This window comes from Falco naumanni, chromosome 12 (genome assembly GCF_017639655.2).
Source record: "Falco naumanni isolate bFalNau1 chromosome 12, bFalNau1.pat, whole genome shotgun sequence".
NCBI lineage: Eukaryota > Metazoa > Chordata > Aves > Falconiformes > Falconidae > Falco > Falco naumanni.
Genome location: NC_054065.1, coordinates 20,242,735 through 20,258,702, shown reverse-complemented (window position 1 = coordinate 20,258,702; position 15,968 = coordinate 20,242,735). Strand labels below are relative to the sequence as shown.

Here is a 15,968-nt window from a genome sequence, read left to right as displayed (position 1 = left end):
CTGCTTTTTCATTTTGTTTTGACAGTTCTGTTGTCCATAATTATAATAGATATTCAGCTGCTGAAGCATAACCCTGTGAAGATTTAACTTTATTTTTTGGCTCAGACTAACTTCTGGATCAAATATTCAAATTTTCTATTGAGCAACCCCTAGCTTCGAAATGGCAGACTTGTCAGCAGCCAAAAATTGTTAAAGGAAAAAGGGTTTTGCCCCGGTACAATACCAATATGAACAGCCATAGAATTAATTTGTTAAAAAGAAAACATTTTACAAACATTTGTGTTTTGACCAGTAGTTAATGAAATATAGCAACAAGACCAGCAAATTTTATTATGTGTTTTTATGCATCTAATTCTGTATTCACATCAAAACCCACATTTATTACCTTTTCAAATTATAGTATACATTTTTCTTTACAGATAAGCACACAATATATAAAATTAATGTTCTATAAAATTATAAACCTTTGCGTTTGTAAAGAATATAGGAGTCTAAAATGTGTAGTTGCAAACATTCATATTTTATTAATTTCACCAAAGATTTATATTATTCTTCTGTGGCTCTTCAAATTTCTTGTCAAGCAGATTGTCAGTCTTTGTTGCTCACTGTGCAGCTTTCTTGATGCTTAACCTATCCTGTCATCTGCAAAAGATACTCCCAGCTTTGTGCTGCCCTTCACAGGCCATACATCATATTAGGTTTTCACTATGAAACCAGCATTTTGTTGCTTCTTCCATGTGGGCTGGGGCAGCTCTTCAGCTAGTGTAAACTGTTACAGCTCTAGCAAAGCTGGAAGACCTCTCTCACCATCTACTTATTTTTAAACGGGGTTCTGTTTTATGTAGCAAGTTTAACCTGCATGTTTGGTTTTACAAACAAGTAACAGAATACGAGAGTCAATTTTCTTCTTTAAAATCTTAGTGATTTTTTTTAGAAAACAATATAATCGTTTTTGCTGTGCACAGCTCATTTAATTTTCCAGCAAGTGTCTCCTTAGAAGCTCGTTTCAAAGGATAAATCTGAAATTTTCAAGGTACTTCAAATGATCAAACTTTAATCAGTGGTTTTATCCTGAACCTCAGGTGGGAGAAAATTCAGGGCACATCAGACCTTGTTCCTTGTGCTGGTTCCCAGGAAACTGGCTGGTTTGGCTGCTGAATTTAGCTGGATGGCGTGTGCGTATGACCACTTGCTGCTGGCAGACATTCAGATCTGGTAAGATTTTTGTAGTTGTTACCCACAGGGGAAAAGACAAGTGTTTTGAACCCATAAGGACTTCAGTTTCATTTTGGAAACGTGAGGATGAATACTACAAAAGCCGAAGACTGATTCCTTTATAGGCACAAATTGCATACACGATACAAAACCCCAGTTCCTTTTCCTTTAAATTCATGGGTATCAAGATAGGAACCTTACATTAACAGGATTTTTACCTTCCTCAAACTTGCTGCTATGTACACCAGGATAAGCCATTGTACAGTAAAAATGAGTATCACGTATTTAAATGGCTGACCCCTATGCTGATACTGTTTAAAATCATCAATCAATCAATCAAAACTGGGGGTGGGGGATGTATTCATTAAGACAATACTGTTTCAAGCCTTGCATCAAGGGAGATGATAATCCTCCATTTTTTGTGATTTTGGGGATTGTGCTTCATGTAGAACTGTAGGAGGAAAATGTACCCTAGACAGCTTTCCATTCCAGTGATTTCATTAATGATCAAATGCTGTTAATTGGCATGCAGTACCTTGAAGGATTGCAGCCGATATATACTTCCCAACAGGTCAGTCCTAAGGATTGAACCTAGTATATAATGTATGATTAACCTTCACTGTCATCAAAACATACGATGGCAGTTCAAAACTCATTGTCATCGGTTTTATTTTTAGATGAACAGAAAAGCTGGATCGCAATTATGTAAGTTGTCTTAATTTGTCTCCAGTTTTATTATATTTTTATTTCATCTCATTTGTTCCAACTGTGAATGTTTCAGATACTGAAAGAGGTACTGCTCGTAAAGTATCACATTGTATAGGGTTCACACTGGCAGTGATCAGAAGTGAGCCAGCTTGTCTTCGCTTGGCTTTGAAATGCTGTGTTTTGAAATGGAGTGCTGCAAGCCGTGCCTGCATAAACCATGGTCTCAAGTAAACGTCTAGTAGAGCAGTTTCATCTCTTTAAAAGTATGCTTAATTTTGACTACACATATAATTCAATTTTTTTTAGTTTCGCCAAAGAAACACTGGTCCATTGAAAATAAGGTGACATACATTACTGGAAGTCAGGAACCCTATTTAATTACTATAAAATTCTGGTTTAAGGCTACTGTTGAGATCACGTTACTTCAACTTGGTTTCTAAGGAAACTAAAGTCTACACACTGATAACCATACAACAATAAAAAAAGCAAAAATACCAAAATCCCAACCACCTCAGTCTCTCTCCTTAGTGGGCCTATATAGAGCAGTTTCAAAATATTTTATTAGAATACAAATTAAAAAATACATTAGGTCATTCTGTTCACACTTTGCCATATAAAAAGTGAACATAAGCTGTTAAAAAAAAAGTACGACTTAAGATCATCTCCACAGACTTACTCCTTTACATGATTATTTTCATTAGATGATTTTTTTACACTAGGAAAGGATTCTTTAGCTGGAAAACACTTTAGAAAGGATCAAACATTTGTTTGTATACCATGTAAGAGCTTGGATCTTTCAAAACTTCCTGTCCTTAGTTGCTTATACAAAATGATTCAGGGGGCAAACTGGTATTCACAAATTACTATATGCATTAATTTATATTTTTTCCTTTTTACGAGCATCTAAAGATTAGATTTATCGATAGTGCTGAAATGCATTTTATTGTGTCTCAAAATCAAGATTGCAGCATACTTTATATTCACATTCCATATGGATTTCAAACTATTGTCATCGTGATGATGGTTTGGGTGTTTTGTGGGAGGAGGGTTTTATCTCAAGAGTACTGATTTGGTTAAATACAATACATGGACAAAAGACAAAGTAACTTTTAAGGAGTTTTATGAAAAACAGTATTTTTCCCGAGCTTTAAAACCAGCATACAAAAATCTGTAGGGCTAAGTTCTTAGGTGGGTTTTTTAACCTATTGTTAATGGAAAAAAATAATCGAAGCAGAATAAAAAAAATACTAGTGATTTTCTCCTTGAAAATGCTTTTGATACTGTCAAAATAACCTTTTCATTAGAAGATGAAAATGTCATTTTCTTCAACGGCTGTGTTTGGATTAAAGTCTGAAATTTCAGTTTTGTCAAGGAGGAAATTTTTTGTGAGGAGAAAAAAAAAACCTCAAAAAACATTTCAACTGAGTATAATATATAATATATGCAGGATATATATAGGTACGCATGCAGGAATACAGAGCCAGCATCTCTGCTGGTGTAAAACTTCTAAGTGTCTCTGAAGTCGCAACTTGCCTGACATCAGCTGTGAATTTCATCTAAGAAATTTTTGCTTATCTCCTATTCACACCTCTGTGGAGCCAGCCTCCGAACGACATGATTCTGATATAAAAGGCATGAAGACAGTGGTACAGGGAACTACAGAGCAAACCTTCTGAACACCAGACAGCGTCAGTGGCAAGGAACAGAGGTATGGCTGTAACGTTACTTAATAATGTAGGAATTGAAGGAATAGTCAAGCTTGCCGGTAAGAAGACGACTAAAAATCTTTCCAGGTCTTCAGAAAAAAATTTATTTGCAATGTAATTCTTTATGACTACTTAAGACTAAGACCTCTTAAAATTATAATGAACTTTTCAGGTCTCAGGGTAGAGCCTTCAATATACTGGTTACTGACCAATGTGGTACTTTTATTTGAGTATGCAATTTCAGAGATGCGTTTTCTAGGTGGTACTCATTTTACTTCTAAAGCTTTTAACAAATACATATATAAAAGATGCTTCTACAGCGCAGTAATAGTAAATGCGGTATTTTCAGGCAAGCACACCAAGTTCAGCGATGCTGATGACTCTGAACTTCCATGTTAATAAGAAAGCTCCCTGTTGATGTTTATTTGTACCCAAATCGGTAAAGCTGTAACTTAGTTTTATAAACTATACTAGTTTTAGCATCTAACTGCACATTTCTACAGAGCAGCCTTTCAGAATTATACTGAACAATGCTATTAAGCAGTACTACACAAGAAATGTAGTGAACAGTATTTCAGAACCTATCTTGATTCATTTTGATTTTCTAGTTACATTGGAGAATATACCATTTTGCCAAGTGCAACTCACACTTCCGTATTTTACTTTCTTTGGTACGCTCTGGGCTTTTTACAGTTGTTTTTAAAACTTCCATTAGAGTGTGTCCTTCAGTAAGGACTGCAGAATTTAAAGATGATGAAGAGTCTTATCTGACAGGGAGCAGCTAACTCTTGTTTTCCACTGCTTTCTCCAGACTGTTTCAAGTGATGGAATGTTATAATTTGTCTTACAGAATTTTCATTATGATATATATGTTTAATTAAATGGGGGGCGGAGGGGAGAATCTATGCTTATGAGTATGTAACTTCAGGTGGATGGAGCTGAATTGAGTGTATGTAAAATTTGGATAGCTCCCCCACTAAGTGACCAGAAAATATATTTATCAATGACTGACTTTTTTATGCTGATCTTTGTAAAGTACAACACTTGCTTCTACTAACAATTTGGTTCCAGAGAAGAAATCAATTGCGCCTAAGAAGTCCTTGCTGCAACATTCAGAGGTGAACTTCTTGCACTTCTTCGAATTATCAAATTCAGAGCAATGCCACTGACTTCACTAGTGTTACAGACTTGTGTGCTTCATCAAAGATCAGAATCAGGCCTCAAGATTTTTTGCCCCGCAGACCTATATTCTTCATCTTTCCTGAGTTACAGAACCAGCTCTGTGCTGTCGCGAAGCTCAAAAGTAGCAGAGATTCTCCTTTAGTATCTAATTTGATTATCTGAGTTAAAAGTGGAGATATTTCAGGCAAGAAGTTATTGATGCCTCTACGGAGTATTTAGATATTGAAATCTTGGAAAAACTTCTGCTACACATGGCTTAAAATGGTATAGGATGTAATTAGGGGAATGACGGATCTCAGTGTTAAGCCCATGTTTTTGTTCTGCTTTTTTGTGGAAAGGCAAACTGAAGACCAAACTGGTCTGGTTGAGGACTTCTGAATCCTCTTTTGTTAATTTTGTTCTCTCAAATTTGAAGCATCACTCCCTCTCCCTGCAAGGTGCCCAAGGCAGATGGCCATCCTTCCTGTCTGAATGGTGACGGGCTTTCTCCAGGCTGGTGAGAATGTTGTTCCATAGGACCATCCAGTCAAGGAGGACACACGAAGGGACCTTCCACCATTCTCTGCTAAGACAAAGCTTAGCAAGTAACTACAACAGAATGCAAGTTTGGTCAATTTAAGAATTCAGCAGAGAGGCTTCTACTGTACCTAGCGGATCGGAACTTGAGCTCATGGTAACATTGCACAAAGCTGTGATAAATGAACGTGATCGGCAAGGCTAATAAAACGATGCCACTAACCACACAAATTCCTCCAAGAATCCTTCCTGGTACAGTGATGGGACACATGTCACCATAACCAACCGTGGTCATCGAGATGATCACCCACCAACAAGCAGCAGGAATGCTGGCATAATCCTTATTCTTTGCTCCCAAGTCCAGCCCATTTTCAAGAAGCTGGGAAAGTGCACTGAAAATTGCCATAGCAACACAGATAAAGACAAGTAGCATCACCATCTCTCTGTAACAACGCTTCAGAGTCAGACCAAGTGTTTGAAGGCCAATGAAATGACGAGCCAGTTTAATCACCCAAAAGATCCTCATCATTCTTAAGACCCTCAAGGTGACTCCAGCCCTCTGAAGCTGCGAATTTTCCCCTGTGAAAACTGTCATAAGAACAGAGATGTAGTAAGGAGTAATTGCCAGTAAATCAATGATGTTGAGAGGTCTTCTGACAAACTCACACTTGTTTTTGGAGACGATGAACCTCACAATGCACTCTGCAGTGAACCAGCCTATGCAGATAGCTTCAATTATCCTGTCAAAAGAAACAAAGTACAGTATTTATGTTCTGTGCAAAAGCTCTAGTGGATGTTTGTTTTGTTCACAGGTATTACCAAATTGACATTCAGACCTTCACAAACGACAAACAGAAAGCCACGTTATTCCTATCCTACGCATGTAGCATCGTATTTCAGCAAGTAACTTGAGGATCTAGTGAGGAGTTAAACCTGATTATTGCTAAGTACTCACTCAGTGACTATTTTCTTTGAATTATAGATTGCTGCTGGTCCTAATACTGGGAATATATGCTCAGTATTAAAACCAGGACTCTACAGGAAATGGTATGCCCCTGATGCCAATGTGTAACATTATGCAGAACACTGGTTTTTGGGTTTTTTTTAATAGGTTGGGTTTGGGGGGATTTTATTTTTTGTATGTGTTAAATCTCTGAGGCCTGATCCACTTAGGAATGCCAAGGACTGTGGATCAATGAACTGGCTGGTTATGAACGGCAATTTATAGAACCAGACTGCTAAACTGAAATGGAAGTGAAGACAGAACAGGCAGAAATCAGCTTTTGCATTTGATAATAATTCATGCAAATGGGTCTTCAGGAACCAACCTAAACCAGTCTGCCTGATTTGCATCGCAAACAGGGCCTTACGTAGAACTATATTCAGAACTTCGTAGGTATGGCCAGTAAATACAGATGGTATTTTATTTTTCATCATTGGGTACACAAAGTAATAAGCTTGTGTCCTCTCATCTACCACTATGCTCTGCATTACTGAGTTTTCTCTTTTGTTTTGAATGCAACTCCATCTAAACTGCATTGCAGCGAGAATGTCAGGGTAGCCAAAGCAAGGCAAGATCATCTTGCCAAATACAAATAATGGCCTTAAGAGAATAAATCCTGGAAGGTGATTTCAGTATGTTCTTAAATATTTTCAAGTCCCAGTACAGTGAATGAGACTTGAGAACACCTCAACAGGAAACTGGTGGAAGGTAGAAACAGGAGATAAATGTTGCTTTAGGATTATTTAATCACTGTTGTGCATGTAGTCTCAAATCTCCCATCTGAAAAAAAAAAAAGAATTCAGACTGTGGTCACTTGTTTAATACAGAGGGAATGGCAGCTAATCTTTCCCTCTTTCCTTATCTTTTTTCACCAACAGTTTCAGCAAAGAAAAAGCTGATCGCCAACGCCTTCATACCGACGAGTCTGAAACCAAACTGATGTGAGATTGGGTATTTCAAAAAACTACATACAGCCAGAGCTTTTTTGCTCCTCCAGGGATCCTAACAAGGTAGTGTCTGTTGAAAGTTTCATACACTAAAGTTTTAATTAGTTTTCATTAATTTCATTTTACTCATTCGTTCACTTTAGTTTTATGCTAAAAAATGGAGGAAACTAACAGTTGGTTGATGTGAAGTCATAAGGTACACCAATTCCAGCCACAGAAAATTTAAATGAATGTAAATTAATTACTTAAAGAAATAGTTATTCATGTGAAAGCTGACCTTGTTTTTCTGGTTTCATGAATAACAATAAAAGTTCTATAGGCAAGTGGCTTTTCTTCATAAAGGGCTTATAAAACACTTGTTCATGTTACCACCAGTTGATGGAAAGACCTGTGAATTTCAAAAATGCTTGCTTTTAAGAATTATGTGTGCTCTTAAAAATTAAGCTTTTGAAAATACTCGTGTTTCTTTCAACAATGACAGTGAGTTGTAAGTACCTCAGACACAGATTTAATTTCTTTTAAAAAATGCTCAGATCATAATGTCTTCTAAACAAAAGTCATATGCAGAATATATGAAAGTTATTGTATCAGTGTGGATTACTGTTCCTTTATGCTGAAAAAAATCAAGAAAAAATGTTAATGGGCAAGTTGCCTTAAATCCTTTTTACACATAATGAGGAAATACCTAAGACTTCCCCTAGTAACACCAGTCAAACAACAAGATCATGGTAATGGACACACTGATAAAGTCTGAACGTGTTTATACGTTGGCTAGTTTAGATATTACATAATGATTAATTGTATCTGGATAGAAAATTGCAGCCAGGAATATTCAACCATTCCAACAGACTGTATTTCATTACATTCTATGAGGTTCCTCTGGTAGTGCTGCCTGTACCCTATGACACGGAGCACTTGAATGAAAAAGCAATTTGTAGGTATACAATTCAGAGCTTTTTCACTCAGTATTTCCTCCTGATGCCCTGATAATGTTGGAAATGTGATTCCTCCATTTTGTCTCAAATTAAGCAGGTTATCTCAGAGTTGAGCTTTAAGGAAGTTAGGTCCTGATTGCTGTGATTCAGTAGAAGTCATCTTTATGAATCAACACTGACTCAGTGGTCCGGTATAGCTTTGGGGAGTAGTTGTACAAGTAAAAATCTGTGAAATGTGATCAATCCGTTGTTTGACTGTGGCAGTTCCTAGCACAAGAGATACTGTAAATCAGTTATACTTCAGTAGGAAGGACTGAAGAAGCCTTTTAATGTAGAACAAACTTGAAGAGAGCTAAGGAACATCACTGATGCAAAGATGACAAAGCAAGATCAAGACAGTGGGAGATGCATTATTGCCACTCTCTTCTAAATTGCACATTTTGCATCTGTCCTTCTTTCTCATCAATTATATACATCCTGGCTAGGGAGCACATAATGGAGAATGGTGTCTCTTACTTTTTTCTTTCCTCTCCTTACTTCTTAGCCACCAGTAAAACATTTTTCATTTTTCCTCTCTTGCCAGTCCCTTTTGCCTGTGTAGATGCATTTCAGCAGTCCTGATGAATCATGTAAAAGTATGTGCTTTGGTGAGAACTAGAAACCTCTGGCCTGTTGGGAAATCTAGAGCGCTACATACTGCGTTTCCACTTCCAGATCAAGTCTGCCTCTCCTTGTAGTGACTTATCTTTATAGCTCACCCTGTTAATGGATAAATAACACCTAATAAGGACAGCAAATTTAACAGTCCTCGAGAGAACTTAACTGAGTATGATGTTAAAGCCAAATAAAATGCATGCACTTGGAAGACTAAAGTTACTGTGTCTTCTCTAATCCATTCTTAAAATATGTGCTGCATATTCACAGGACTGACTGCCTCTTACTGACTATTTCTGGAATAATGCTGTATTAAAATCTATAACTGTACATTTAGATCATGAGCTTTATTTGGTAAAATGGAGTACTTATAAACTTCCATCACAGTTTTGGTTGGTGTTTTTCTCCCATCACTTCAGTTTTAAAATAGCTGGTATTCAAAAAGGAGAGAGGAAATTAAAAACAAACTCATAAAGTGTTTCCTTGAAAATTCCCCATGGAATTTGTAAATAACCAGAGGAAATACTAAGCCTTAATTTTTATTCAGTCACAGGTTATTTCTGCTCAAACTTGCTGTTCATTGTCCCAGACCTAAGCACCTGAAATAGGGGGTTTCTCCTAAAATTTTAAGCCCCTTGGTACTTAACAGTTTTTCAAGATTGCTTTAATGAGTCTTTTGTCCATAAAAACAAGCCTTTGTGAGCCTCATTTCTACCACAATCCCATCACTGTTCAATTTCATGTCTGATAACTTCCTTTCAGAATAAGCTATTTTATGTACAATGAGTTAAACCACTTAAGAAATTATTTTTTCAATCACTAACAAGACTAGTTTGTTATTACCAAAAGAGTCATACTGTGAACGTCTTAGAATATTTCAGCTTAGCGTTATTCTTTGCCCCGGTGTGCCAATTTGTACACTTTGAATATCCCCCGATGAGCTGGTTGAAATCTAGCCAAAATATTCGTTAGTGGCACTACTGCCTATTAAGCTTGTAAATAAAACATACACATCGACGGGACACATGAGGAAAACGGATGATATGATTAAAGACAGTATAGGACAGGATTAAAGATCAAAGTCTGTCAGCACTGATTTGTTAAACTGCTTCTAAAGCCTATTTCCATGTAAAGTATATAAACATGAAAAATGTCCAAGCAGTAGCCAGGATGATCAAATTCCTGCTGAGGAAAACTTCTAGTCATTTCAGCAAATGTCTTTTTCTTTATTCTTTTGAAATCAGCAGGGTTTCTGTCTCACTACAAACTGTAGTGCTGTCCCTGCTTTGGTAGCAGTAATATGTCTTGATTCATTAAATTTCAGTGACTTATGTGGGAGGTTGTAATGACCCAGCACTCTCCGGGAAAGGGGCAAATGCCTTTCACAGCTCTCAGGGGATGGCTGGGTATGAACATCTCGAGCCCTGGGATCCTCAAAGTATATGGATCTTTTCCATATACCTTGAGCATGCGTGGCACCTAGCCCTGGTGAGTTCATTAAGGTTCTCCTGTGGCCAGGCAGTGATACACGTCTGTTCTTTGTGCGATCTCTGTTTTCCAAAAAGCTTGTAAGTTCATTAGAAAAATCCACATCCATGTTTTTAACTTAGGTCTGTAGCTCCATTCTTTGCCTTCAGCCTACTGTTTTAACTTAGCAAAGGTGTGGTGTCCAGGTTAGATCTTACCCAGGAAAGAAGTTGTTTGGGTTTTTTTAACAGATGTTGGACCTGAGCATTCAGATGTTCTGAAATTCCACCACCATAAAGGAATAATGATTTTTGTGTACCTAAAATTCAAATGCAACTTTTTAAGCTGATGTTTTGCAGAGATGAGAAAAGGCCCTCTAGCACCTGTTGAGAGGTGCTGCTTGGAGAAGTTACCGTGTTTGCTTTTGCTTAAGAACACAACAATCATACAGGCTTGATGACCGAGTGATTTTCAATACAAACTTAACCAAGACTAGTAAACGGAAATGAGGCAACAGTCTCTCCCTTGTGCTAACAAGCTATTTCCATTTAGCATTAGAAAAACAGTTTACAGGCAGGTAGATAGAACTGTGCTGGCAGTAAGTCAGGCAGCTCCAAATGACTTCCTATTACAGGCTTGAGCAGCTCTCCCCAAAAGATGATGCTGACAATAAGTGTATGGACGGGTCCCTAATTAGAGACTCACAGTATGCATCTGTTGGCACAGTTCAGAGGAGAGCAAAGATGATTTGAAATTGCCAGAAGCAACAGAAGTGGAGACAAGCATCCCTGCTGTCTGGTCCTAAACTGTGCAAATCTGATGGAAATCTTTAGCTTTGATAAGTGAAATGTGCCAAGGCAAGGAAGAGAGCAAAAATCTCAAAATACAAGAAAATTAATAACTCATCCCTCATCCTGAGAACAGACCTGGGGAAGGCAAATCAGGGAATTACGCTGTCAGTGTCTGTAAGATCTGGGACATGCAGAGGTCAGATTCCCCATCCCTCTCCCCTTAAAAGAGGCTTACTGGTGGAGGTCTCTGTTGCTCTCCAAAGGGTGTTACTGCAAGGGATCAGAAACAGCCTAGGCTGGTTTACCTTTCGAGAGTGTGGTGGCCTTGAAGAGCTGTAACAATGTAATGGTTTCTGAGAAAAGTTTGGTGGCCTCAATTCCTCTTCTGGTGAAGAGGTGTTAATACAGTAAAAACAAACACAGCTGGTATTAGCTGGCAGCTGCAGTAACCCTCACTGCAAACCTCATTAAAGAGGCTGATTTTGTAAATTACAGAGTTAGTGACTTCTGAAGTCCGCATCCAGGTAAGCTGGAGATACGCTGCTGGAGCTGTTTTCACTACAGCTGCCCAAAGTGGTTCTGGGGATGCTTACCACAGTTCAGCCACAGAAATTATCCATGTGGCACCCTTCCAGGCTGTCAAATAACATCAAGGGATGTATTCGTAAGCATGTGAGAGACTTAAAAATATCAAAGTTGCTGAATTTCATGAGGTGGTTCTCACCTCTTCTAAGCAGTGGCTTATGCTAAGGTAAATAGTCAGTTACATCCAAATTTGTAAGGACTTCTAGATAAGCCCATTCAATTTTCATTTCTAAAACTTTTCAAAATACTTTTTTAGAAAAATGTAAAGTCTTCATACTAGTAATTACAGTGCCATGTGATTTAAAACTCGCTGGCATACAGTGTCACAATTTCTCCCTTGAAAAATAATTAATAATATTGTATTATCATGTTAAATAGAATTTCTTTATTTCTATGAGGAACTTTGGTTAATAAACAAAACACAGAATTTGGCTTCAAACTTTTAAATGCATCAGAAACTAGGAGCCAGATTTTTAAAAGCCTTCTCAGCTAAGGTGGGCAGTATTACCAGAACACACAATCCCAGACACTCCTGCGTGATTTCCATGGTCATACTTTCAAACAAACCACTTAGCTACTTACATTTTGAAAACCTAACTCACTTTAAATGAAATAACCACAAAAGAAAAGAAAACAGAAACAAATAAAGGGAAATAAAGTCAGATGACAGCTGGGCACGTTAGGTCAGATCCTATGACGTGTAAGTAGTCATGACTAAACCGGATCACTCAAAAGCAACTGCAGCTCACACCATTTTTTCCAGATACAACAGGCTTTTTAGTCGTGATGCACTGTATGCGATAAAGAAAGAAGCGGCTCCTGTAAGTGAACAAGGCCACCTCAGCAGGTGACCAGCTGTGGACAGAAGGGAACACATCTGTATCTGTTTTCCTCGTGTTTGCCAAGAAATTGCTATCGCTTCCTGTGCAGTGAGAGCATACAGGTTAAGTCACACGTGAAATGAACCTGTATCAGTGTTTATATGTGACAGACTTCTGCAAGAAGATGGTCAGAAACTGTTCAGCCACAACTTTTACAGTTACCTCTCTGTTTTTGTTGCAATTCCACAGAGTACTACAACCTGTACTGAAGGAAGTCACCCTACAACTGACAGTGGCCCTTCTGGTTTTAAAAGCAGCCTTCCCTGCCCTGTGAAGTGCTTGGCTACAATGTACATTGCAAGTATTTAGGACCTTATACTTCAAACACTTTGTATACAAGATGCAATTGTTCAGAAGAGTAAGATTATATGTGTACGTAATACAGATGTTCTTGAAGATAAAGGCACTATGAAAGAAGAATTACACATTGTATGCCTTGTTCCTCTGCGAGTTGAATCTTTTAAGTAAGAGAAAAACTGTTTACTCGCACACCGTGAAGACGTGAACAAAAATATGACCGATGTTGTTAATGCTATGTGTTGCATCATCTTCCCCTTTCTATTGGGGGTATCTAAGGAATTTGCTGCCTTACAAAAAGATCACCCAGAGCATCCACCCTTTGAAATAACCTTGCAAAGCTTAAGTAAGGCTTTTTAACTGGAAGAACCTGCAAGAGCAACGTATCTGATCTTGACATATCTGAATCTAAGCAGGAATCAACAGATGATCATGCTGTATCTGCTTTCTTTTTGTTCATACAATTAATTCTTTGGCTCAGCTACAATGAGAAATACAGGTGCAGTTTTCCATTAAGCTAATGGAAACCATGAAAATACTTTCCAAGGAATTAGTCTGGCTACTAAGATATAATATATCACATTCCAATTAACTCTATAGTAAAAGATGATGATTTCATAATGACAAGGCTGCAATTTTGCTGTAGGGCCCCCTTCAGCAGAGCAGAAGCTGAAAACTTTTTGTTGAATATCCTGTCTGTTCTAAAAGAAGGGAGAAGCTAGCAAATACAAGCAACGTTTACTTCTTTCTTTGTATCTCGGTCTTATTTGTGGGAGAAATCCTACCAGAGCAGTCTTGATTCTGTTCTCCAGGGAACAGAAGAGAGAAAGAGCAATGATACTCAAGTCAGCAGCGTTGCCTCGATGTAACCCTACTCTAAGGTCACAAAGGAGATGAGAAAGGGTTTGTTCTTACTAGGAAGGCTCGGGATTGTGCCTTATACCCCACGCCCTGGTTTCTGCACCTGGTTTGCAGTGTTTAGTGTGCTTACACACGTTTCATCTAAAGGCAGTGTAAACATCTGTTACATTCATACATCGGGGCACTTACATGATGCATTTGCAAGAGCTTAATGTGCAGTCTGATCATCTCCTCTGTTTCCCACACAGAGAATCCGAGATGGAAAGAGCAGCAGGGGTAAGGCTGTTCCCACATACAAGATATTTACAAGAGCAGAACTGTAACAGGCACTAGACCTGCTCCAGCAGAAGGACCTGTATGCTTATACGCAGAGTACATACAAGGTTGTACCTTTCCCAACAGAAAAGAGAAGGGAATTGCATTTTCTTCTTTTATTTTTTTTTATTTCCCTTTTTTTCCACAATCCTTAAGGCCCAATAGGATTTTCCGAGTGCCTGAACTTCTCTGTGGGCAAGGAGTCCCGTGGCTTCTAGAAGGGGGGAAGCAAGAGCTCCGAGCCAGACGCGGCACGGAGGGAGCCCCCTCCCAGCGCAGGGCAGCCCAGTTCCGCCGGCGGCCGCTCCGCTGCCCCAGCCCGCCCGGCGGCCCCGCACCACGGGGGGGCACGGCCGCCCCCTGCCCGCCGCGGGGCTCCCGCCCGCCCCCTGCCCCCGGAGCCCGGTGGGAGCCGGAGCTGCAGATCGGCGCCGAGGGACCCCCACACCCCCTCCCCCGGCTCCCCAGCCCGGGCCCGGGGTTTTAAGGCACGGAGGCGATCTCCGCCGGCGGCGGCTACAGCTACGGACCGGCAGGACGAGGGGCAGGACACACTGGACGGGACACACGGGGACCGGACAGCGGGAAAATAAAGGATCCTCCTACCCTGAGGGCTCCCTCACTGACTCTGCTGTGTACCTGCTCTGCTCCTCCACGCTGCGGTTCTCCGGCGCCCGCCACTCGGGCAGGGTGCTGGCGCACAGCACCACCATGGACACGATGACGAAGAGGATGGAGACGGTGGCCAGGACCTGCGCGGCCACGGAAGACGTGGGCTCCTCGAAAGTCCTCCTCATCCTCTCCAGCCACTTGCCGCCCTCGGCTCCCGGCGGCCGCCGGCCCTTGCCCTCGGGGCCGCCGCCCGGCTCCCCCGGCGGCTCCTCCGCCGCGTAGTAGGTGCACGTCTCGGACATGCGGTCGTCGAGGCGGCGCTGGCAGCAGTAGTCGAGGTGGGAGCCCTCCAGCCCCCAGTAGATCATCTCGTTGTAGAAGGAGAGCTCGCACATGTGCGGCACGAAGCGCAGGTGCCCGTGCCGCACGTACAGCATGATGAAGCCGAAGGCCTCCGAGTGCCGGTCGAAGAAGTACTCGTTCCGCTCCCGGTCGTAGTCGTCGCACACCTCCAGCACGTCCTGCTCCGAGAGGCAGCCGTGCAGGCGGCTCACCCGCCGCAGCGGGAAATCCTTCAGCACCTCCCGGGAGAAGGAGTACCGGGTGCCCCCGACGTTCAACACCACCGAGGGGCCGCGGCCAAAGTTCATGGCTTGGGCGGGACGGAGGAGGGAAGGGCGGGCAGGGCAGGGCAGGGCAGGGCGGTGGCGGCTGCCCCGGCTCCGGCTCCGCTCGCACCGCTGGCAGCTCCCGCCTGGCGACGGGGCGGGCGGGGAGGCAGCGGCGGCGGGCGAGGCGGCCGCGCAGGAGGGCGGGAGCGGCGGAGGCTGCGCGACCCCCGGCGCCGCAGCTGGCAGGTGCGGCCGCGGCCTCAGCGCCGGCGGGTGGGCGCCGCCGCGGGGCCCCGCCGGGGCGGGGGCGCGGGCATGGCGGGGCCGGGGAGCTCCGCGCCCGCCGCTCCGCTCCGCTCCGCCGGTGCCGGCTCGCAGGCGGGCGGGAGGCGGCGCGGCGGGTGGGGACACGCCTCCTCCCCCGCCCGCGCACATGGCGGAGCGCAGCGCAGCGCAGCGCGGGGGGCGCCCCGATCCCCCGCCCCGGACCCGGCGCTGCGGGCAGGGGGCTTCGGCTGCAGCGGGGCAGAGCCGGCCCCGCCGGCCGCCCCGCCGAGCGGCACTTGTGCGAAGTTGGCCACCAAACCCCAGAGACACTTTGGGGGCGTCTGTCCGCACCCCCCCCCCCCCAAAAAAAAAATAATAAAAAAAAAGGCCGGGGGTGAGACGCTTGGGCACGACG

General features: G+C 41.9%; 1 protein-coding gene across 2 annotated transcripts; it reads right to left on the bottom strand.

The window, feature by feature from the left end:
- Positions 1 to 359: 359 nt before the first annotated feature.
- Positions 360 to 15,622, bottom strand: KCNG3 (potassium voltage-gated channel modifier subfamily G member 3). 2 transcript variants are annotated; one of them, XM_040612367.1, is made up of 2 exons: positions 14,670 to 15,622; positions 360 to 6,067 (listed from the first exon to the last, which is right to left on the bottom strand). In XM_040612367.1, the coding sequence occupies exons 1-2, from the start codon at positions 15,323 to 15,325 to the stop codon at positions 5,422 to 5,424; spliced, it is 1,302 nt and encodes a 433-aa protein (XP_040468301.1). In that variant the 5' UTR covers positions 15,326 to 15,622; the 3' UTR covers positions 360 to 5,421. The 2 variants fall into 2 exon arrangements, with proteins under 2 accessions (XP_040468301.1, XP_040468302.1); XM_040612368.1 differs by having other exon boundaries at positions 14,703 to 15,622.
- Positions 15,623 to 15,968: the final 346 nt, after the last annotated feature.

Coding starts and splice junctions, on each gene's coding strand:
- KCNG3 (XM_040612367.1), bottom strand. CDS start 15,325: ATGAACTTTGGCCGCGGCCCCTCGGTGGTGTTGAACGTCGGGGGCACC. Junction 6,068..14,669: donor TCAGTGAGGGAGCCCTCAGG/GTAGGAGGATCC, acceptor TTCTTTTGACAG/GATAATTGAAGCTATCTGCA.